The sequence below is a fragment of the Oncorhynchus mykiss genome, chromosome 28 (assembly GCF_057628025.1).
Source record: "Oncorhynchus mykiss isolate SJ-2025 chromosome 28, ASM5762802v1, whole genome shotgun sequence".
Lineage (NCBI taxonomy): Eukaryota > Metazoa > Chordata > Actinopteri > Salmoniformes > Salmonidae > Oncorhynchus > Oncorhynchus mykiss.
Window position 1 is genome coordinate 31,569,462 of NC_143049.1, and position 22,422 is coordinate 31,591,883.

General features: G+C 42.0%; 1 protein-coding gene across 2 annotated transcripts in view; it reads left to right on the plus strand.

Moving 5' to 3' along the window:
* Window positions 1-3,084: 3,084 nt before the first annotated feature.
* Window positions 3,085-22,422, plus strand: part of LOC110508930 (lysine-specific demethylase 4A) — a 29,275-nt gene continuing 9,937 nt past the window's right edge. For both annotated transcript variants that reach the window (XM_036966158.2, XM_090225049.1), the window contains exons 1-18: window positions 3,085-3,239; window positions 3,740-3,903; window positions 4,097-4,272; window positions 4,626-4,740; window positions 5,040-5,233; window positions 5,466-5,515; window positions 5,612-5,715; window positions 5,873-6,010; window positions 8,797-8,999; window positions 9,130-9,281; window positions 10,574-11,244; window positions 11,464-11,680; window positions 11,848-12,026; window positions 12,277-12,496; window positions 13,271-13,347; window positions 17,744-17,799; window positions 18,377-18,485; window positions 21,148-21,336. In XM_036966158.2, the coding sequence (XP_036822053.2) occupies window positions 3,763-3,903; window positions 4,097-4,272; window positions 4,626-4,740; window positions 5,040-5,233; window positions 5,466-5,515; window positions 5,612-5,715; window positions 5,873-6,010; window positions 8,797-8,999; window positions 9,130-9,281; window positions 10,574-11,244; window positions 11,464-11,680; window positions 11,848-12,026; window positions 12,277-12,496; window positions 13,271-13,347; window positions 17,744-17,799; window positions 18,377-18,485; window positions 21,148-21,336 (2,991 nt within the window). In that variant the 5' untranslated portion in view covers window positions 3,085-3,239; window positions 3,740-3,762. The remainder of the gene's footprint in view (window positions 3,240-3,739; window positions 3,904-4,096; window positions 4,273-4,625; window positions 4,741-5,039; window positions 5,234-5,465; window positions 5,516-5,611; window positions 5,716-5,872; window positions 6,011-8,796; window positions 9,000-9,129; window positions 9,282-10,573; window positions 11,245-11,463; window positions 11,681-11,847; window positions 12,027-12,276; window positions 12,497-13,270; window positions 13,348-17,743; window positions 17,800-18,376; window positions 18,486-21,147; window positions 21,337-22,422) is intronic.

Below are 22,422 nucleotides of genomic sequence, written 5' to 3' on the forward strand. Positions count from 1 at the left end.
ACCGGTCTAATTTCCATTGTTGGCACAAGCAAGCCTATTCTTCTTATTGGTCTACTTTAGTAGTGGTTTCTTTGCAGCAATTCGACCATGAAGGCATGATTCACACAGTTCCCTCTGAACAGTTGATGTTGAGATGTGTCTGTTACTTGAACTCTGTGAAGCATTTATTTGGGTTGCCTTTTCTGAGGCTAGTAACTCTAATGAACTTATCCTCTGCAGCAGAGGTAACTCTGGGTTTTCCATTCCTGTGGCGGTCCTCATGAGAGCTAGATTCATCATAGCGCTTGACGGTTTTTGCGGTTGCACTTAGAGAATATTTCAAAGTTCTTGACATTTTCCGTATTGACTGACCTTAATGTCTTAAAGTAATGATGAACTGTCATTTCTCTTTGCTTATTTGAGCTGTTCTTGCCATAATATGGACTTGGTATTTTACCAAATAGGGCTATCTTCTGTATAGCCTCACTACCTTGTCACAACACAACTGATTAGCTCAAACGCATTAAGAAGGAAGGAAATTCCACAAATTAACTTTTAAGGCACACCTGTTAATTGAAATGCATTCCTCATGAAGCTGGTTGAGAGAATGCCAAGAGTGTGCAAAGCTGTCATTAAGGCAAATGGTGGCTATTTGAAGAATCTCAAATATAAAATATATTTTGATTTGTTTAAATACTTTTTTGGTTACTAGATTATTCCATATGTGTTATATTCATAGTTTTGATGTCTTCACTATTATTCCTCAATGTAGAAAATAGTAAAAAATAAAAATAAAACATTGAATGAGTAGGTAGGGGTAAAGTGACTATGCATAGATAATAAACAACGAGTAGCAGCAGAGTAAAATAATGCAAATCTAATATAATAATGTAAATAATGTAAATAATCTGGTGCCCATTTGATTAATTGTTCAGCAGTCTTATGGCTTGGGGGTAGAAGCTGTTAAGGAGCCTTTTGGACCTAGACTTGGCGCTCCAGTACCGCTTTCCGTGTGGTAGCAGAGAGTACAGTCTATGACTTGGGTGACTGGAGGCTTTGACAATTTGTTGGGCATTCCTCTGACACCGCCTAATATAGAAGTCCTGGATGGCAGGAAGCTTGGCCCCAGTGATTTACTGGGCCATACGCACCACCCTCTGTAGCGACTTATGGTCGGATGCCGAGCAGTTGCCATACCAGGCGGTGATGCAATTGGTCAGGATGCTCTCGGTGGTGCAGCTGTGCATCTTTTCAGTCTCCTGAGGGGGAATATATGTTGTCGTGCCCTCTTCACGACTGTCTTGGTGTGTTTGGACCATAGTTTGTTGGTGATGTGGACACCAAGGAACTTGAAGCTCTTGACTCACTCCACTACAGCCCTGTCGATGTAAATGGGGGCGTGTTCGGCCCTCCTTTTCCTGTAGTCCTCGTTCAGCTCCTTTGTTCTGCTCACGTTGAGGGAGAGTTTGTTTTCCTGGCACCACACTGCCAGGTCTCTGACCTCCTCCCTGTAGGCTGTCTCATCGTTGTCAATGATCATGCATCAACCAATGATAATCTAGTTTTAACCCAGTCTCTCTTACAGTGCCTTCAGAAAGTATTCACACCCCTTGTCCTTTTCCACATTTTGTTGTGTTCCACCAGCATTTCAAATGGATAAAATGTTGATGTTTTTGTCACTGTCCTACAGTCAATACCCCATAATGTCAAAGTGGAATGATGTTTTTAGAGATGTTTAAAAATGAATTAATAATGAAAAGCTGAAATGTCTTGAGTCATTAAGTATTCATCCCCTTTGTTATGGCAAGCCTAAATATATGCAGGAGTAAAAATGTGCTTAACAAGTCACATAATAAGTTGCATCAACTTACTCTGTGTGCAATAATAGTGTAGTGCCTCGCTAAGAAGGCCACCTTCTGTATTGGTAGATTGGTACAAATAAAAAAAGAAGACATTGAATATCCCTTTGATCATGGTAAAGTTATTAATTCCACTTTGGATTGGTTATCAAATACACCAAGTCACTACGAAGATACAGGCGTCCTTCCTAACGCCATTGCCGGAGAGTAAGGAAACCGCTCAGGGATTTAACCATGAGGCCAATGGTGACTTTACAGTTACAGAGTTCAGTGGCTGTGATAGGAGAAAACTGAGGATGGATCAACAACATTGTAGTTTCTCAAAAATACTAACCTAATTGACAGAGTGACAAGAAAGAGGCCTGTACAGAATAAAAAATATTACAAAACATGCATCCTTTTTGCAACAAGGCACTAAAGTAATAGTGAATTTGTTTGGGGGAAAGCAATTAACTTTTTGTCCTGAATACAAAGTGTTATGTTTGGGGCAAATCCAATTGTGGAAAAGCTCTTAGAGATTTACCCAGAAAGACTCGCAGCTGTAAGTGCTTCTACAAAGTATTGACTCAGGGGTGTGAATTCTTAAGTAAATGAGATATTTCTGTATATCATTTTCAATATGTTTGCAAAAATGTATAAAAACATATTTTCCCTTTGTCATTATGGGGTATTGTGTGTAGATCGGTGAAAAACATATATTTAAACCATTTTAAATTCAGGCTGTAACACAACAAAATGTGGAATAATTCAAGGATGTATAAATACTTTCTGAAGGCACTGTGTATATTTTTTTTGTGGTATACTCTAATTTATTTGGACAAAGGGGATACAGCTTATTCAACTCAGCTTCCTTTTCTGCTGAAAACCGGCTGTGGGAACTCCACTCGGGTATTTCTTTGTATGCCTGCTACATTAGGTTAGATATTGCACGTCTAGTGGAATAGGTTGCTGTTTATTAAATTATTAATTACTCAATAAATAATGTATTCCTTATTTGTATATACACTGAGTGTATAAAGCATTAATTATAATTATATATATATATATTTTACATACATTTGTACTATTTTTTTAATGAAATAGTGGTATATAGGTGTAGGGTTAGGAGGTGGGGCAATTTTTTCCCTTTCCCCCGTTTTCATTTTCAAAATACAAAATATCACGTGCTCGACTACACACTCCCGCACAGTAGGTGGCGGCATGCACAAAAAAAAGGTGCGAACGCCATGATTCCAAAGAAGAAAGTGCACGTCGTCAAAATCGTTCATTGATTGGCTACGTCTGATCCTGTGCGTGCGCTTGTGTACTATTAGTAATGGAGAACAAATCCTCTTCGGGGTAAAATCGGAATTAAGTGCTATCGATATCAAGTCACCAATTGCGCAAGATTTATCAGTGTTGGTAAGTTATCTTGTTTTAAAGATGTAATTTGACACCATATTTAGATTGTTTATCACGAATACGTCGTTGACGATGGCTAGCTAGTAGCAATAATAAGATGGCTTGCTAGCTAAGTTAGCTGTCATGTAACTAGCTAACTATCCATGAATCATGCAGACATTCATTAAACTAAATACCTAGCTAGTTATTTTTATCATACATTCACGTTCACAGCAAAAAGTCATCTTCGACCGAACTGCTTCATCCTCATGTTTACAAAGCTACTCTTATCTTATTTACAATCGACCAACAGTTTGTAAACACGCAGTAGTCTAACGGTGGTGTCACTGGGTGTGTCCAAACAAACCTGTCACGCTGTCCAGTCATGAACCAACATGACTGAGCAACCCTCCCCCCCTTTGCACAGATGTCCGTTTGTATTCGCTTCCTAACACATCCCATCACACGTCTGTTGTTACAATGTCACAATTATTATGATGTTGAAACCTGTTTTAATTCAGATCTGCAGGGCTTGCTATTTAGTATGTCGTCTGATTCGGGGTCCCAGACTCCTGGCTCCAAGGGGATCATGACCTTTCACCCCACTGCTGAGGAGTTCCAGAACTTCAGCCGCTACATTGCCTACATGGAGTACCAGGGAGCACATCAAGCCGGCTTGGCTAAAGTGAGCACTGACACAAACCCTTCTGCCTTGTGAAGATTATTTTCTGATTTGTATTACCAGGTCTCCAGTTAGGCAAAACAGCTATGCACAGAAATACACACATTGTGAATATTTGTTTTAAATATAAATGACACAAGTTTTTGCGAGTGAAATACTTTACTGTAACTGATACTAAAACGGACTGTTTTTACAGGTCGTGCCACCAAAGGATTGGAGGCCCAGGAAGTCCTATGACGATATAGATGACCTGGTGATCCCAGCTCCCATCCAGCAGGTAGTGACGGGCCAGTCAGGCCTGTTTACCCAGTCCAACATCCAGAAGAAGCCCATGACCGTCCGAGAGTTCCGTAAGACGGCCAACAGTGACAAGTGAGTCTGACTGCACCAGAACTGGAACAGCTATAACAAAGTTTCATAACATATTACACACAGTCTATCTATGAATGAGCTATACTGTTTGTTTCCTCTTGTATGAAGAAGTTGTTGATATGGTCTGTGATTGGGAAAAGTCACTCTGTGTACATGCTTTTTGTCTAAGGAAATGATACAGCGAACAAAGTTAATAACATGATTTAAAACAGAGGGTTTGTATGATTCACGTTGTTAGTAATTCATGTGTTTCTCAAGATCTCTTGGGATTTTGAAAGGCTCTGGCTCACAGGCACTGATTTGCAAAATGTATAGTTTCTAATCAGCCGTACTGATTGACCCCCCCATCATAGGTTCTGCAGTCCTCGTTACGCCGACATTGAGGAGCTGGAGAGGAAGTACTGGAAGAGCGTGACCTTTAACTCGCCCATCTACGGTGCAGATGTGAACGGAACACTTTACGACCCTGTGAGTCATTACGAATCCCCCCCAGAGGTGGTTTTACTATTCTATGGTGTTTACAATGTTAACATGTTGTTATTGTTCCTGGTTATAAGAATGCTGGCTGGTGAGTGATGTATTTTGTGGTTGTGTAGACAAAGGTTTTGTAAACTACTTGTACGTGTTTCTCTCAGAATCATGTGTTACACCCACAATTTAAGTTCACAACCAATCTAGAAGGCTGCAGTGGTTTTGTTTCACTACAGCGCTGAAGAAGATGATGATATCCAGCAACAATAGTTACATTTTTCTGTCGTTCTCTCCAGGATGTGACTGATTGGAACATCGGCAAACTGAACACCATCCTGGACACGGTGGAGCATGTGAATGGCATCACCATCCAGGGGGTGAACACGCCCTACCTGTACTTTGGCATGTGGAAGACCACCTTCGCCTGGCACACTGAAGACATGGATCTCTACAGTATCAACTACCTCCACTTTGGAGCGTCCAAGTCCTGGTAAGTAGCTACACTATTACTCACATACCGGTAGTAGATGTATTGGTAGTTGTGTGTGTGTATAAGAGTCACGTTTTTAAGCATCAACATGCTGATGATGGTTATGTAAGTGTAGTTTGAGGACTCGTTGTCACGATTGAAAACAACACTCGCCAAGTGATAGAAATGGCAACAATTTGAACGTCAGTGTTATAACAGAAGATAACTGATTCATGTTCTGATACCCCCACAGGTACTGTGTTCCTCCAGAGCAGGGGAAAAAAATGGAGCGTTTGGCTCAAGGTGAGAGGGATGATCATGTGTGTGACACATGTTTTACCTAATTAGAAAACAACTGCTTTTTAACTAGTTTTAATCCGACACACTGTTTCCTTTCAGGGTTTTTTCCTGGTAGCCACCAAAATTGCGAAGCCTTCCTGAGGCACAAGATGACCCTCATCTCGCCCTCCATATTAAGGAAATATGGCATTCCATTTGAGAAGGTAAGCCCTCATGAATAGTAATGATTTTCTACTTTTTTTTTAGCTGCATTTATTGTATACTAACCTAAGACCACGTGGGATTTTATCAATTTATGTTGATCACTTTTATATAAAGCCTTGTACAGTATGTGATAGTTTTTTCCTGTCTGTGTTTCAGATCACTCAGGAGCCCGGTGAGTTCATGGTGACATTTCCCTATAGCTACCACGCCGGATTCAACCATGGCTTCAACTGTGCCGAGTCCACCAACTTTGCCACCGAAAGGTGGATTGAGTATGGAAAGCAAGCCATGCTGGTAAGGAAGAGTTACATTTTCTTTAAGTGCTCCTCGTTTAAACCATGTACATTAGGGATGTTAATCGGTTAGCTGCCGAAAGCATGACAGTCAAATATATTTATTGGGCCTCCCGGGTGGCGCAGTAGTTAAGGGCGCTGTACTGCAGCGCCAGCTATGCCATCAGAGTCCCTGGGTTCGCGCCCAGGCTCTGTCGTAACCGGCCGCGACCGGGAGGTCCGTGGGGCTAGGCCAATTGTGCGTCGCCCCACGGACCTCCCGGTCGCGGCCGGTCGTCCGGGTTAGGGAGGGCTTGGTCGGTAGGGATGTCCTTGTCTCATCGCGCACCAGCGACTCCTGTGGCGGTCCGGGCGCAGTGTGCGCTAACCAAGGTTGCCAGGTGCACGGTGTAGCCTCCGACACATTGGTGCGGCTGGCTTCTGGGTTGGATGCACGCTGTGTTAAGAAGCAGTGCGGCTGGTTGGGTTGTGTATCGGAGGACGCATGACTTTCAACCTTTGTCTCTCCCGAGCCCGTACGGGAGTTGTAGCGATGAGACAAGATAGGAGCTACTACAACAATTGGATACCACGAAATTGGGGAGAAAAAAGGGGTAAAAATTCAACAAAAAAAAAATATATATATATATTTATTGGTCTATAGGTTAATTTGCATAATTTTGTTGAATTAAATTGGCGAGTGTGTATTTTTCATTAGTCGCCAGGTATCTTATCACACGCACAGCATACAGAGCCTAGTTTGAGAATAGGAATATCCTGTCACCTGTCAGACAGAATGAGAGCAGCTCCTGAAAAGCTGCTACTGGAGTCAAACGGGCTTTTATAAGGCCAGTCATTCCGCCACAAATATCAATTTTTAAATGCAATCACATGTTAAAAACTGTTCTGATGAACACAATTAAAAAGAGCTACACTACCGGTCAAAAGTTTTAGAACACCTACTCATTCAAGGGTTTTTCTTTATTTTTACTATTTTCTACATTGTAGAATAATAGTGAAGACATCAAAACTATGAAATAACACACATGGAATCATGTAGTAACCAAAAAAGTGTTAAACAAATCTAAATCTATTTATATTTGATTCTTCTTTATCCACCCTTTGCCTTGATGAATGTAATGCTAAGCACTTGTTGGCTGCTTTTACTTCTCTCTGCGTTCCAACCCATCTCAATTTGGTTTAGGTCCGGTGATTGTGGAGGCCAGGTCATCTGATGCAGCACTCTCCTTCTTGGTAAAATCGCCCTTACACAGCCTTGAGGTGTGTTGGGTCATTCTCCTGTTGAAAAATAAATGATAGTCCCACTAAGCGCAAACCAGATGGGATGGCGTATCGCTGCAGAATGCTTTGGTCGCCATGCTGGTTAAGTGTGCCTTGAATTGTAAATAAATCAGACAGTGTCACCAGCAAAGCACCCCCATGTGTGGGAACGACACATGCAGAGATCATCCGTTCACCCAGACACGGCGGTTGGAACCAAAAATCTAAATTTTGGACTCCAGACCAAAGGAGAAATTTCTGTCGGTCTAATGTTCAATTGGTTTCCTTTAGCAGTGGTTTCTTTGGAGGAATTCGACCATGAAGGCCTGATTCACACAGTCTCCTCTGAACAGTTGATGTTGAGATGTGTCTGTTACTTGAACTCTGAAGCATTTATTTGGGCTGCAATTTCTGAGGCTGGTTAACTCTAATGAACTTATCCTCTGCAGCAGAGGTAACTCTGGGTCTTCCTTTCCTGTGGCGGTCCTCACGAGAGCCAGTTTCATCAAAGCGCTTGATGGTTTTTGTGACTGCACCTGAAGAAACTTTCAATGTTCTTGAAATGTTCCATATTGACTGACCTTCATGTCTTAAAGTAATGATGGACTGTTGTTTCTCTTTGCTTATTTGAGCTGTTCTAACCATAATATGGACTTGGTCTTTTACCAAATAGGGCTATCTTCTGTATATCCCCCAACCTTGTCACAACGCAACTAATTGGCTCAAAAACATTAAGAAGGAAAGAAATTCCACAAATGTAACACCTGTTAATGAACACCTGTTAATTGAAATGCATTCCAGGTGACTACCTCATGAAGCTGGTTGAGAGTGTGCAAAGCTGTCAAGGCAAAGGGTGGCTATTTGAAGAATCTCAAATGTCTTACCTTGCTCCAAAGTAGCCTAGCCAAATCCAACCATAGAAACGTAGAGGCAATTATTTGATACAGACTTCCTCATGCCAATAACCATTGTTTCTTTCCTGTTCTATTGGTTTTCATATCTACATTATTTCGTTGTCCAGAAGCCATAGTCATATTGGTAACCCATTCTAGTTGTTGCTTTTAGATTCCCCCGCTTTCTAACATAGATTTTCATCTCAGTCACATATGGAACAGACCCCATTAGGTGTTTTCCCGAAGACTTCATTTTAGCAAATGTTTTATTAGCTGCTTCATTACAGCATTTGCATGTTCAATATAAAGGCTATTAGCCCTTTGACTGTAACATTATGGGCTTGCTATTGTTGCATGTGTCCATTTCAAGATCTTATTGAAAAATGTCTTCCTTGTATGCATGTGTAATATTTTCTGTTGGTCACGTACTTTTACTGTTTGGCGAAAAATATAACCATTGTTGACCAGTTAATGGGGTGTCGGTTAGTCTGCAGAAAGAGGGCAAGTGGGAAAAGACTATACTTAGTATTAATAACAATCTCGTATGACTCTCTATTAGACTGACCTTGGTTTATTTACCTCTGGGAGCATTAGTACATCCCTAGAACTTATTCTCCCTACCTCTTACCTCCAGTGTACGTGCAGGAAGGACATGGTGAAGATCTCCATGGATCTGTTCGTGAAGAAGTACCAGCCAGAACGCTACGAGCAGTGGCTCGCGGGACGAGACACGGGCCCCATCGACCACTCACGGCCCACCCCTGAGGCCAAGGAGTTCCTGGGGGAGGAGCAGGGGAAAGACTGCATTTCCCAGGAACCAGAGGTGGAGAAAAAGAGGTCAGAAGAGGTTCATTTTTATGTTGGTAGAGGGTGCTAAAGAGCAGATTTAACAGTATATGGATGGAACATTTAAAAAAAAATGCTTGACATAAAAATGATTCAACTTGAATGTTTTATGGCTCACCAGCCCAACACCGAGGTTAGGGACCAAGAGGCACTGGGTGTGTCTGGATGTACCTGACAAGGTTGTCCCTAAAGATGAAGAAGAGGAGTATGACAAGAAGGCCAGACTAGGCCTCACCGCTCTGGGCACGGGAGCAGAGGACTGCACAGATACAGGTACACTTTAAAACCTAGAAAATTACACACAAAATCAGCACAGAGGATGTATGATACATTTGTAAAATTAGGGGGTAACACAAAATATCAGACTGACACTTGTGACTGGATTTAAACCTGGAATCTGCATAAGGGAAACATTTATTGTTTTTGTTTTGTTTATGAAAGGAAAGAGAGGAGCGTCTGTCACACGTGTAATGATGTCTGCCGGGGAGAAAGTGTTCTTTGTTTTGAAGTTATTTCTTTGTTGTGATATCGCAAACTGCCATGGTGGATTCCAGCTTTAATAAGCTCCTGTGTCCCGCCACAGCCACCAAAGGGTTTGAATACAGGCCACTTGTCAAATCAGTTTATTGGTTGCGTACACAGGTAAGTAGGTGTTGAAGTGGTTGCAGTGAAATGCTTATGTTACTAGCTGCTAACAACTCAGTAAACTACAAACAACTTGTGTAGTATTGTAGTAAATGGGTATCGATCTTCTGCCTGGCTGCCCAGACTCCTTGCTCCAAGCAAACACTGTCATGTCCCCGGATGTTAGTTTCAGTGGAGGCTGGTGGGAGGAGCTATAGGAGGACCATCTCATTGAAATGGCTGGAATGGAAAAACATGGAATGGAGTCGACCATGTGGTTTACATATTTTTGATACCGTTCCATTTATTCCATTCCAGCCATTACAATGAGACCCCCCCATAGCTCCTCCCAGTCTCCACTGGTTAGTTACTCCTCCACATTGACTTTGCATCTTCGAACACATTCAAGGCTCTCTGATTAGTCCATAAACCGATTGGTTGGGCCAGAACACACGTGGTTAAAGCCTAGCGGTTAGAGCGTTGGACTAGTAACTGAAAGGTTGCACGATCTAATCCCCGAGCTGACAAGGTATAGATCTGTCGTTCTGCCTCTGAACAAGGCAGTTAAGCCACTGTTCCTAGGCCGTCGTTGAAAATAAGAATTTGTTCTTAACTGACTTGCCTAGTAAAATAAAGGTATAATATATATATATATATATATATATATATATATATATTTTTAAATTGGTAGTTTTAAAATTTGTCATTGGCTTTGATACTCTGATTGGTTAGACTATCCAATCGCTGATGACTTTTTGTACAATAGCCCTCATCGCCACAAACGAATTCAACGATGACAGTCTCAGACTGAAGTATGTAGTGACAGAGCAGTGGAAGTCGTCATGATAATCGATCTGCGTCACTCATCCACTATGGGACTCAGTGGATATTTGGAAATGCTATCTCTGTTGCTTCTCCTGATACACATGTTTGTATTTCAGTCACACCAGTGGAGCTCACCTCGAGGGAATTGCCTAATTTAAAGACGGACCCTAAGAAGGGCAACAGCAGCACAAGCCCGGCTCCACAAAAAGTCACCATCCCCTCCACCAGCAATCACGCAGCGACCATTTTGGCTCAACCCCAGTCGCACAGAAACGGCCACCTCCCAGTAGTGGCTCCCCCGGCCAGGACCGGTCCTTCCGCTCAGCCTGTCCGAAAGCTGGGGGTGGCCAGCCTCCTCTTCCACAAGACCCAGAGCCCCAAGGAGACCATGCAGGTCCACAGCTACGCCCGTGAGAACCAGCAGCCGATTCACCACACTCAGCTCCACGTGCACAGTTATGCCAGGGAGCACCTGCCACGGCACCTCCAACCCCACCTTCAACTCAAGGCCCAGCTCCAGTCCCAAGTCAAAGCCGGGCAGCAGGAGTCCCAGGTCCCATTCACCAAAGATGAGCATATCCAGGCCGAAGCACAGAGTCCCAGAAAGGGAGAACAGGTTGAAACAAAGGCCCAGACCCAAGGCCTCAGAAAGTGGCAGCAGCCAGGCGAGGCCCAGGCTCGGGAGGAGAAGTCCGAAGCTAAGGCCCCTAGCAGCCCGGAGCCTGTCCAAACCCACGCACATACCAGGCCAACCAAGAGGGCTGAGGTCAAGAGGGACAGGTGGAAGGTTAGTTTACCCTCTTTCATGATTCTATCTCTAGAAGTTATTCATTTTTGGTTATGGGTATGTGATGATAGTAGAGACTGATATTAGAGGCAAATATTTTAAAGATTAAAATGTGACATTGATGTTTTCACACTTGCCATACAATAGAAAATGGCATTAGATGTGGAAACACATGAACCAGCTGATGGTCACTCATCTTCTTCCTGTCTCTTTCCACAGCAATGTCTTTCCCCAGTGCAGGCGGAGTTAACGTTAATCAAGCAGACAAACTTAAACTTAAGTAAGCCGATGATTTTACATCCAAGTAAACTGACTAACTTAAGTCCAAGTAAGCAGATGGGCTGCAAGAGCGTGAAGAGCAAACAATATCCTCTCCTCCGTCGGCTGCCCAAACAGCACCCACTCCTCAGCTCCAGTGAAAGCCACAGTGATGATGGTGAGCACCTGCTTCTGGTGCGTTAGAACAGTATCCCATCATAGACTTCTATAACAAGCAACCTTTTTAACACAAGTACATAATCACAGTGATAGAACAGGGCCCTAGTCTCTCTTTCTCCTCTCTCTTAACCTCCTCTGTTACTCTTTCCCACCTCTATCTTGTAGATGAGCTGTATGTTGATATGAAGGATGAACCAGAGGAGAGGGAGGAGTGGGCCAAGCCCCTGGCCCAGCTGTGGCAGAGCCGACCTTACAACCCCCAGGCGGAGAGATCGTACAACCAGCGCATGGGCCTGCAGGCCCCCTACTGCTCCATCTGCCTGCTCTTCCACACATACGACCAGGTAGAGTGGAGAGGTCCTTGGTCTTTGCATTATACTGTAGCTGTTGTTAATGGGCCCTCAATCCAGCTGTTAATGAGTTTTATTTTAGAAAAAAATAAAATAATTAAAGTTTGAATTATCAATTTGTTTTTATGTACCTTTATAAAGACATTTAGGCAACAGAAAAGCAATTCAGCCACCAAGCCAGCTGTGCACAATAGTAGTCGTAGAAATGACAATTAGACCTTTAATAATACACATCCCTCTCCAGTCGCAGTCGAGCAGCAATCCCAGCTACACTGTAAAAGGCCGGCGCGGGGGCAGACAGAGGTCCAAGCCCCTGATCCCGGAGATGTGTTTCAGCACCACCAGTGACAAGACCAACAGCAGCAGCAGCAGCGGCGAGGGCCAACTCTACACCCCTCACCTGGAGGAGGACGGCACCAGCCTGCTGGTCAGCTGTTCCCAGTGCTGCGTCCGCGTCCACGCCAGTCAGTAGCTACAGTCTCATTCACAATCCCCAAGTCTGAAGCCTGTTCCATGTGTTTCAATTCTAATTGACTGTAGTACTTCACATTTCAATTAATATTAGTTCATTCACACCCGTTGTTAGGTAGCACTTTTCCATTGATAATCACTAATATGCTCTTGCTGAATTCCATTTAATTCACATCAACAGTCTAACACCAATGTTTAGAGCATTTAATTTATTTTAGAATGATTTTCTCAGTCGTCATTGAAATGACTAACAACAAATTGAAACTAGTGTAGAAATAATGGACCTGTGTAACAGAACAAATATAAGCACCCCCCCAAATAATGTTTATTATTACATTTAGTCTCTTGACTCTGTCCCTCTTGCTAACAGTCATAAAAACTAAAGCTAGACAGTCTGGGAGCATTGGAAATTCCAAAGCGTTTGATAGAGGACTATTCTTTGAAAATGATGATGGCGAGGAAATGTAATCAATTTTAATTCCGGTGAAGACTGAATGTGGCCCGCGGGGCAAAATGAGTTTGACACCCCTGTGTTTAATGTGTTTAATGTAATCAATGATATGCTCTCAAGGAATACCAGTTCATGTCAGAGTTCAGTAATCAATCCAGAATGTCCATTCTCATTTATTAACAATGATTTACTGCAATGACGTGCACTTTAATCAATTGATTTGCATGGCACATAAATGCTAAGTGCCTTTGTCACCTCTGTCAATAGAAAATGTCTTTAATGTTTTCCGTGGCCTTGTTTTCCGTGTGTCCCTCAGGTTGCTATGGAGTGTCTGTTGACCAAGTGTCAGACGATTGGATGTGTGCTCGCTGTGAAGCCAACGCTTTGACTGAGGTCAGTACTGCAATGAAGTACAACTGAAACCATATCACTACACAAGCTTATCAACACTACATGATCTTAGTTCCACACATACACACATACTAGCACCATACTGACCATACTGAGTGGGATAGGATAATGTTGTAACTCAAACTCTTCAAAGATTCTAGAACTAAGAGTATTGAAGGAAGAAGGCTGATAGGATCCAGTGCTTTCAGAAAGTATTCACACCACTTGCATTTTTACATGTTTTGTTACAGCCTGAATATAAAATTGATTAGAGTTTTTTTTTTGGTCACTGGCTTACACACAATTTCATTTCTCCCTTAATGTTAAAGTGGAATTATGTTTTTTTAGAAATGTTTACAAATTAATTAAAAATCAAAAGCTGAAAAATGTGTTGCGTCTAAGTATATAACCCTTTTGTTATGGCAACCCTAACTAAGCTCAGGAGTAAACATGTGCTTAGCAATTCACATAAGTTGCATTAACTCACTGTGTGCAATAGTGTTTAACATGCTTTTTGAATGACTACCTCATCTCTGTACCCTACACATATAATATCTGTAAGGTCCCGCAGTCGAGCAGTGAATTTCCAACATAGATTCAACCACAAAGACCAGGGAGGTTTTCCAATGCGTCGGAAAGAAGGGCACCTATTGGTAGATGTGTAAATAAAAATATAAAAAGCAGCCATTGAATATCCCTTTGAGCATGGTGAAGTTATTACACTTTGGCTGATGTATCAATAGACCCAGTATCTACGAAGATACAGGCGTCCTTTCTAACGCAGTTGCCGTTTTTTGTATTTTTATTCCAAAACATGCATCCTGTTTGCAACAAGGCACTGAAGTAATACCAGGGGAAAAAATGGCAATTCACTTTTTGCTCCGAATACAAAGTGTTCAATTTGGAGCAAATCCAATATAACACATTACTGAGTACTACTCTCTATTTTTTCAAGCATACTGGTGCCTGCATCATGTTATGGGTATGCTTGTAATCATTAAGGACTGGGGAGTTTTTCAGGATAAAAAAATAAAAGAAATGGAGCTAAGCACAGGCAAAATCCTAGAGGAAAATCTGCTTCAGTCTGCTTTGCACCAGACACTGGGAGATGATTTCACCTTTTAGCAGAACAATAACCTAAAACACAAGGCCAAATCTACACTGGAGTTGCTTACCAAGAACACAGTGATTTTCCTGAGTGGTTGAGTTACTTTTGACTTAAATCTGCTTGAAAACCTGAAACTGGTTGTCTGGTAATGGTCAGCAACCAATTTGACAGAGCTTGAATGTTGCACAATCCAGGTGGGGAAAGCTCTTAGAGACGCAGAAGGAGAAACAGCTGTAATCACTGCCAAAGGTGATTCTAACATGTATTGACTCGGGATGAATACTTATCTAATCAAGAGATAGTGTTTTAATTCTCATAACATTTTTTTTTACAAATATAAAAAAATTTCTTCCACTTCGACATTAGAGTATTTTGTCAATCGTTGACAAAAAATGACAATCAAATCCATTTTAATCCCAGTTTATAACCCAACAAAATGAGTAAAGTTGAAGGGTGTGAATACTTTCTGAAGGCACTGTAGATAATAGCAGAGCCATACGTATACATATGTGGATGTTAATCCTAGAATTAAGCCTTGAAGAAAGTGGAGGATTCCTGTTCAACAAACAATACACTTCTGTAAGATCTGAAAATGAAAAGGGTTAGAATGACTGTAGCTAGCACCTTCTCCAGTTATTTCTCAATGACTGTTTTCCCTCTGGGATGACTTGGACAGAAGCCAGAGTTTTTAATTGCAAAATACAGAGTAACAAACCGTTACATAATTCCTCTGCTGAGCACCACAACAGAGGATAGTTCAAGTCCTCTCCTGTACCGAGTCTCTCACACTATTTTAGTGAAATAAATTTCTCCCTCCGAATACTGCTACCTGTCAAGCTGTGAAATATGGCCTCGCAACTTGATATAACCAAATTTATCCACTAGATGACAGTGTTGTCTAAGGGAACGGTCATGAACATTCCTGCTTTTAACTCTCTGTGGTACCCAGTGTGTTTGATCAGAATTGCTGATCTTTATCACTTCAGTAATTATTTGGGATGCAAGGTGATTTGTAGATCAGTGATTATGTGCAGTCCAACTAAGTTAATTATAAACCATGCACACCGGCAAAGTATTGCCGTTAATCATTGTACCTGTGTTCCTTGTTGAAATAAAGGTATAATAAATTGCCATAGCTCTTACTTGTGGACATGCACATGTCTGGCTTACCCCCGCCACTAACTGTAAAGTTACTGATTGACCAGAGTTAGCTTAACGTCCTACGTCCACAAGAGTTACCCATTACAAGATTCTGGAAAACCCACTGCCAGGCAGCCCAACAAGGAATGTAAGTCGCAGTACTCTGGTCAGCTTTCTTTGTGAAGGGCATTGCCACAGACAACGTGTAGAAAAGTTTCACATTAATAAATATAACATTCAGGTAATGAATTGAAGTCGGTTAGTATTTGGTATTTTATTAGGATCTCCATTAGCTGTTACTGAAGCAGCAGCTACTCTTCCTGGGGTCCACAGAAAACATGAAACATGACATAATACAGAACATTAATAAACAAGAACAGCTCAAGGATGGAACTACATAATTTATTAATTCACTGGCACCAAGTGGCAAGAACTGGGTATGTTTTAATGATTACCAATAACACAAAATACTATAATTACCATTTTACTATGTCATTTACTGTATACAGTTGAAGTCGGAAGTTTACATACACTTAGGTTGGAGTCATTAAAATAACATTTTCAACCACAAACTATAGTTTTGTCAAGTCGGTTAGGACATCTACTTTGTGCATGACACAAGTACATTTTCCAACAATTGTTTACAGACAGATTATTTCACTTATAATTCACTGTATCACAATTCCAGTGGGTCAGAAGTTTACATACACTATGTTGAATGTGCCTTTAAAACAGCTTGGAAAATTCCAGAAAATTATGTCATGGCTTTAGAAGCTTCTGATAGGCTAGTTGACATCATTTGAGTCAATTGGAGGTGTACCTGTGGATGTATTTCAAGGCCTACTTCCATACTCAGTGCCTCTTTGCTTGACATCATAGGAAAATCAAAATAAATCAGCCAAGACCTCAGAAAATAAATGGTAGACCTCCACAAGTCTGGTTCATCCTTGGGAGAAATTTCCAAACGTTCATCTGTACAAACAATAGTACGCAAATATAAACACCATGGGACCACACAGCCGTCATACCGCTCAGGAAGGAGACGCGTTGTCTTCTAGAGATGAACATACTTTGGTGCGAAAAGTGCACATCAGTCCCAGAACAACAGCAAAGGCCCTTGTGAAGATGCTGGAGGAAACAGGTACAAAAGTATCTATATCCACAGTAAAACGAGTCCTATATCGACATAACTCGAATGGCCGCTCAGCAAGGAAGAAGCCACTGCTCCAGAAACTCCATAAAAAGCCAGACTACGGTTAGCAACTGCACATGGGGACAAAGATCGTACTTTTTGGAGAAATGTCCTCTGGTCTGATGAAACAAAAATAGAACCGTTTGGCCATAATGACCATCGTTATCTTTGGAGGAAAAAGGGGGAGGCTTGCAAGCCGAAGGACACCATCCCAACTGTGAAGCACTGAGGTGGCAGCATCATGTAGTGGGGGTACTTTGCTGCAGGAGGGACTGGTGCACTTCACAAAACAGATAACATGATGAAGGGAAATTCTGTGGATATATTGAAGCAACATCTCAAAACATCAGTCAGGAAGTTAAAGTTTGGTCGCAAATGGGTCTTCCAAGTGGACACGTCAAGGTATTGGAGTGGCCATCACAAAGGCCTGACCTCAATCCCATAGAAAATGTGTGGGTAGAACTGAAAACGTGTGTGTGTGTGAGCAAGGATGCCTACAAACCTGACTCCGTTACATCAGCTCTGTCAGGAGGAATGGGCCAAAATTCACCCACCTTATTGTGGGAAGCTTGTGGAAGGCTACCTGAAACGTTTGACCCATGTTAAACAATTTAAAGGCAATGCTACCAAATACTAATTAGGTGTATATAAACTTCTGACCCACTGGGAATGTGATGAAAGAAATAAAAGCTGAAATAAATAATTCACTCTACTATTATTCTGACATTTCACATTCTTAAAATAAAGTGGTGATCCTAACTGACCAAAGACAGGCATTTTTACTAGGATTAAATGTCAGGAATTGTGAAAAACTGAGTTTAAATGTATTTGGTTAAGGTGTCTGTAAACTTCCGACTTCAACTGTACATACCACATAAAGGACTATAACATTAAGTATCCAAAATGTGATGTTAAACACTAGGTCAGAGGTCATCTGTGTGCATCTTTTGCTCCCTCAGGACTGCTGCCTGTGTTCACTGCGAGGGGGAGCTCTACAGAGAGCCAACAACGACAAGTGAGTATAGTACAGCAATTTGATGAGTTACCAATTTAATGGAGGCCTCAAGCTCTAGGCTAAATACATTTTGTTACACCGACGCCACAACCACTCTAGTCTGGTATTTTATTAGGATCCCCAGTCTGTAGCCAGTGGTCACACTTTACCCTCCCCGCTGAATCTAGGACACTTTAGTCAATGAAAAAGGCAGGGAATGCCTGTAGTCCAAGCTAGCCTTCTCTGTCAAGTCTCTGTAATGGCTTGTGACAGTGAGGAGCCTGTGCTAGTCTACAGTAAGATTCTATTATATATTGAAGGATGATGTCCTCTATAGCATAGCGATATATATATAATGGAAACTTGTTTTTGTCTAGGCTACATGTGATCCTAACATTTTTGTATATTAACAAAATACATGTTTAATATAGCCCACCCTTAAAAAAATATATAGTTTTTGTCCATGTTAGTTATAAATAACATCATGTTTTAATTTCCTTGAATTGGGAATGAAGGCTCAGTGGAAACTTTCCCCTGATGTGTCACACACCTATAGTTTGTTTATTGTGCCGATCTGTTTGCTGTGACACACACGCAGGTGGGTGCACGTGCTGTGTTCGCTCGTGGTCCTGGAGGCGCGCTTCGTGAACATCGCCGACCGCAGTCCCGTGGACCTCAGTTACATCCCTCTGGCCAGGTTCCAGCTGGTGAGCTACTGTTCCTCAATGGTCACAGTCAGGGCCACAACACTACTTCTGTGCCTAAAATGTGTTCAGATTTTGCATTGCATTAAGATGTCTATTTCAACAGTGTGGTCTGGGCTCCACAGTGTGAGCATTTCACTCGCATTTGTGAATAAAAATAGTCAAGGATGATCACATTTATAGTAAAATAAATGCTGTATTAGCTGGGGGGGGGGGTTTCAAAGTATTTATGCTGGTTTGTTTCATAGCTGCTAAATTTTATTGCACAAAGTCAAAGAACTATGAATCCTATATAGCCTATTCCACCTCGCGCTGCAACACTGCCTGGCTGGGGGTATAACAAAAGTGAGAATGTATTATTGTGTTTCTTGGCTATTTATATTTGTTCTGTTCACAAGCTAGGTTGTTTTTCTATGTTTGAGTTTCATTTGTGAGGAAAGATGACGCTTCTACTAGTCAGATTCAATCTCACAGGCACTGACATGACTGGACTCACCTTATCACACTAACATCTGGCCCTTAAAGGGGCAGGTGAACATTTGTCTCATCTATGATATTTTGGTTAAAAGACGGGTCATAAAATGTTTTATTAAACAATATACTACATTGCTACTTACTAGTAATACATTTGTTTTAGAAACATTACAAAGCATGCTCATCTGTTTTTGTGTGTTATGTCGGTTTAAATTGAGCTAAAAAACTATATTTTGGTTGGTAAACACTGAGTCATGGGAGATTTTTTAAAATCTACCTTCCACAGTGGCTGGTGAGGAGAAAAGTTATTTTAGGGCCTGCTTCTGTGTATCGACTTCCTGTCATTTAATTTTCATGGTTGTCGTTTAACAGTGGTTTTCTCAACTGCTGAGCGATACAGAATTCAAGTTCCCTTTAGACTTTTCTCATTTGAGTTTAGGACTAACTGTTTTCCATATGATGGGTATAGTTACATTTTCCATATAAATATTTGCCTATGCTGGTGCCATTTGATAATTTTTTATTTTATTAGGACCCCCATTAGCTACTGCTAAAACAACAGCTACTCTTCCTTGGGTCCACATGAAACATGACATAATACAGAACATTAATAGACAAGTACACACCCGTTCAAAAGTTCAGGGTCACTTAGAAATGTCCTTGTTTTTGAAAGAAAAACACTTTTTTCTCCATTAGAATAACATCAAATTGATCAGAAATACAGTGTAGACATTGTTCATGTTGTAAATGACTATTGTAGCTGGAAACTGCAGATTAAAAAATGTAAAAAAAAATAAAATAATATTTACATAGGCGCACAGAGGCCCATGATCAGCAACCATCACTCCTGTGTTCCAATGGCACGTTGTGTTAGCTAATCTAAGTTTATAATTTTAAAAGGCTAATTGATCATTAGAAAATCATTTTGCAAATATGTTAGCACAGCTGAAAACTGTTGTGCTGATTTAAAGAAGCAACAAAACTGGCCTTCTTTAGACTAGTTGAGTGTCTGGAGCACCAGCGTTTGTGGGTTCGATTACAGGCTCAAAATGGCCAGAAACGAAGAACTTTCTTCTGAAACTCACTCGTCAGTCTATTCTTGTTCAACTAAAAACCAGCCGTTTCCAGCTACAATAGTCATGTACAACATTATCAATGTCAGCTGTATTTCTGTATTTCTGATCAATTTGATGTTATTTTAATGGACCCCAAAAAAATGCTTTGTGACCCCAAAATTTTGAACAGTTGCTCCGAACCATCAATGTTAATGTTAATGGTCCCACAGCCACCAGTGTTCTGTAAACACCAGAGGGAATCAACAAGGTTTGTGTCCTTGGTCTTTCAGTCTGACATCAATACTGTGTCTAATCATGTGGCATTCCACCGAGGTCGTTGACTCCTGCTCAGTTCCCCTGATGTGAACAAAGCCACACATAGGCTGCTCATGCATGCAATTTCACTATCCTGTAACCTTTATTTAACAATAACGGCCTACCGGGGGACAGTGGGTTGTTCAGGGGCAGAACGACAGATTTTTACCTTGTCGGCTCGGGGATTCGAACCAGCAACCTTTCGGTTACTGGCCCAACGCAACACTAGGCTACCTGCCATCCCTGAATATGAAACAAACAAAAGTGTGTCATATGGAGCTTCACCCATTCAGTTCACGAAATGAACATAATCATTTGTCATATGGGCCTTCAACGGAGTCCGTCACTCCCTGCTCATATGAAATGAGCCAAATAGGCTTATCAAAAGGAGCTTCCTCCAGCTAAGGCTTCCCCTCAGCAACCATGAACAGTGCCTCATATGGAGCTTCCTCCAGCCAAGGCTTCCCCTCAGCAACCATGAACAGTGCCTCATATGGAGCTTCTCCAAGGCTTCATGTTGGTGGGTCAGTCTGTTTTCATGGCTGTCACTTCTTACTCTGACTCAGACCACTTCAGTGTGATTGCTTTGTTTGTCCAGTTTGGTCTACAGTGAGGAAGTGGACTGTATGTATTTATTGGAGTCATATTCTAAACTGGGAACAACAGACAATGTGTCATCTGGGAGCTTGAAACGGTGAGAAAGGAAACGTAATATCCTATATGCCCCCCCCCCCCCCCCCCCCCCCCCCGTTTCTTTCCCTTTATCCCACCTTCCATCTGGCCCTCTCTTCTCCCCCCCCCCCCCCCCCCCCCCCCTGCAGAAGTGTTTCTACTGTAAGCAACGGGTGAAGAGGGATGTTGGCTGCTGTGTTCAGTGTTCCCATGGCCGCTGCACCACTGCCTTCCACCCCACCTGCGCCCAGGCGGCTGGCCAGCTCATGCAGCCTGATGACTGGCCCTTCATCGTCCACGTCACCTGCTACAGGCACAAGTCACCCGTCCTACCAGAGGTAGCTTCTACTGGGGGGGGGCTTTGGTTCAGGGAAGAATTGCATCACGTTTGTAAATGTAAAAAGTGTCTTCTGACTCTCTTTGTCCCAAAAAGCAACTATTTTAATTGAAATAAATCCTGCACATAGGTTTACAGGCATATTTAATTTATTGGCTTTTGTTATTGCCGCCACCATCAATTGGTTAATAGATATTATTTGTGTAGCAGACATGACATGTATCTTAGTTGTCAGGTTGGAATCCAGTTTGACGCCAGACTAGGTGAAACAGGTCAAATCATGCTTCCCTAATCAAATGTAGAGCAGCAACGGAAACCAGAGACTACAAAACCAGAGACCATGTGGCCATAGGAACATTGCCTCCCTTCCCCTAGAGTGAGAACTGGCAAGCCCAAGCACGTACAGATAATTTGTCATGCGACATGATGAAAGATCACATTTACTCTTTGTCCTGATTCCTGTTGTGAGCATTGTGTCAGCAAGTCAGAACATGTTGCAGATTCAATCAATGACATACTCTCCCTGGTGTAGAGTTACTGTTGTGGGTTAGCCTGTCAAGCATTCTTGGCTCGGATTTAGATTTCTTGTCTTTGTATACAGCTATGTAGCCTAGGCCAGTGTTTCCCAACTCCAGTCCTCGAGTACCCCTAACAGCAGACATTTTTTGGCAGCGTGTGGGCGTCTGGCACATGACTTTAAGTCCCTTTTTGTAAAACTCTGCTAAAAGGCATATATTATTATTCAACTTGTCAACTAATCATCAGGTCCTAAATGAGTTGAATCAGGTGAGTGTCTGGGGCTACCACGCAATGTGTGCTGTTGAGGGACTGGAGCTGGAGACACTGGTGTAGGCCATTGGTTGAATCATCTACAGCACGTGTCCAACTCATTCCACAGAGAGCCGAGTGTCTGCGGGTTTTTGCTCCACCCTTGCACTTGATTAATTACCTGGTTGTCTTGGTCTTAATTGAAAGGGAAAAACCCAAAACCCGCAGATACGTGGCTCTTCGTGGAATGAGTTTGACACCCTATGATCTATGGCCCTTCTGCTCCACACTGTATTCAACTGGATTTTTCTCCTCGGGG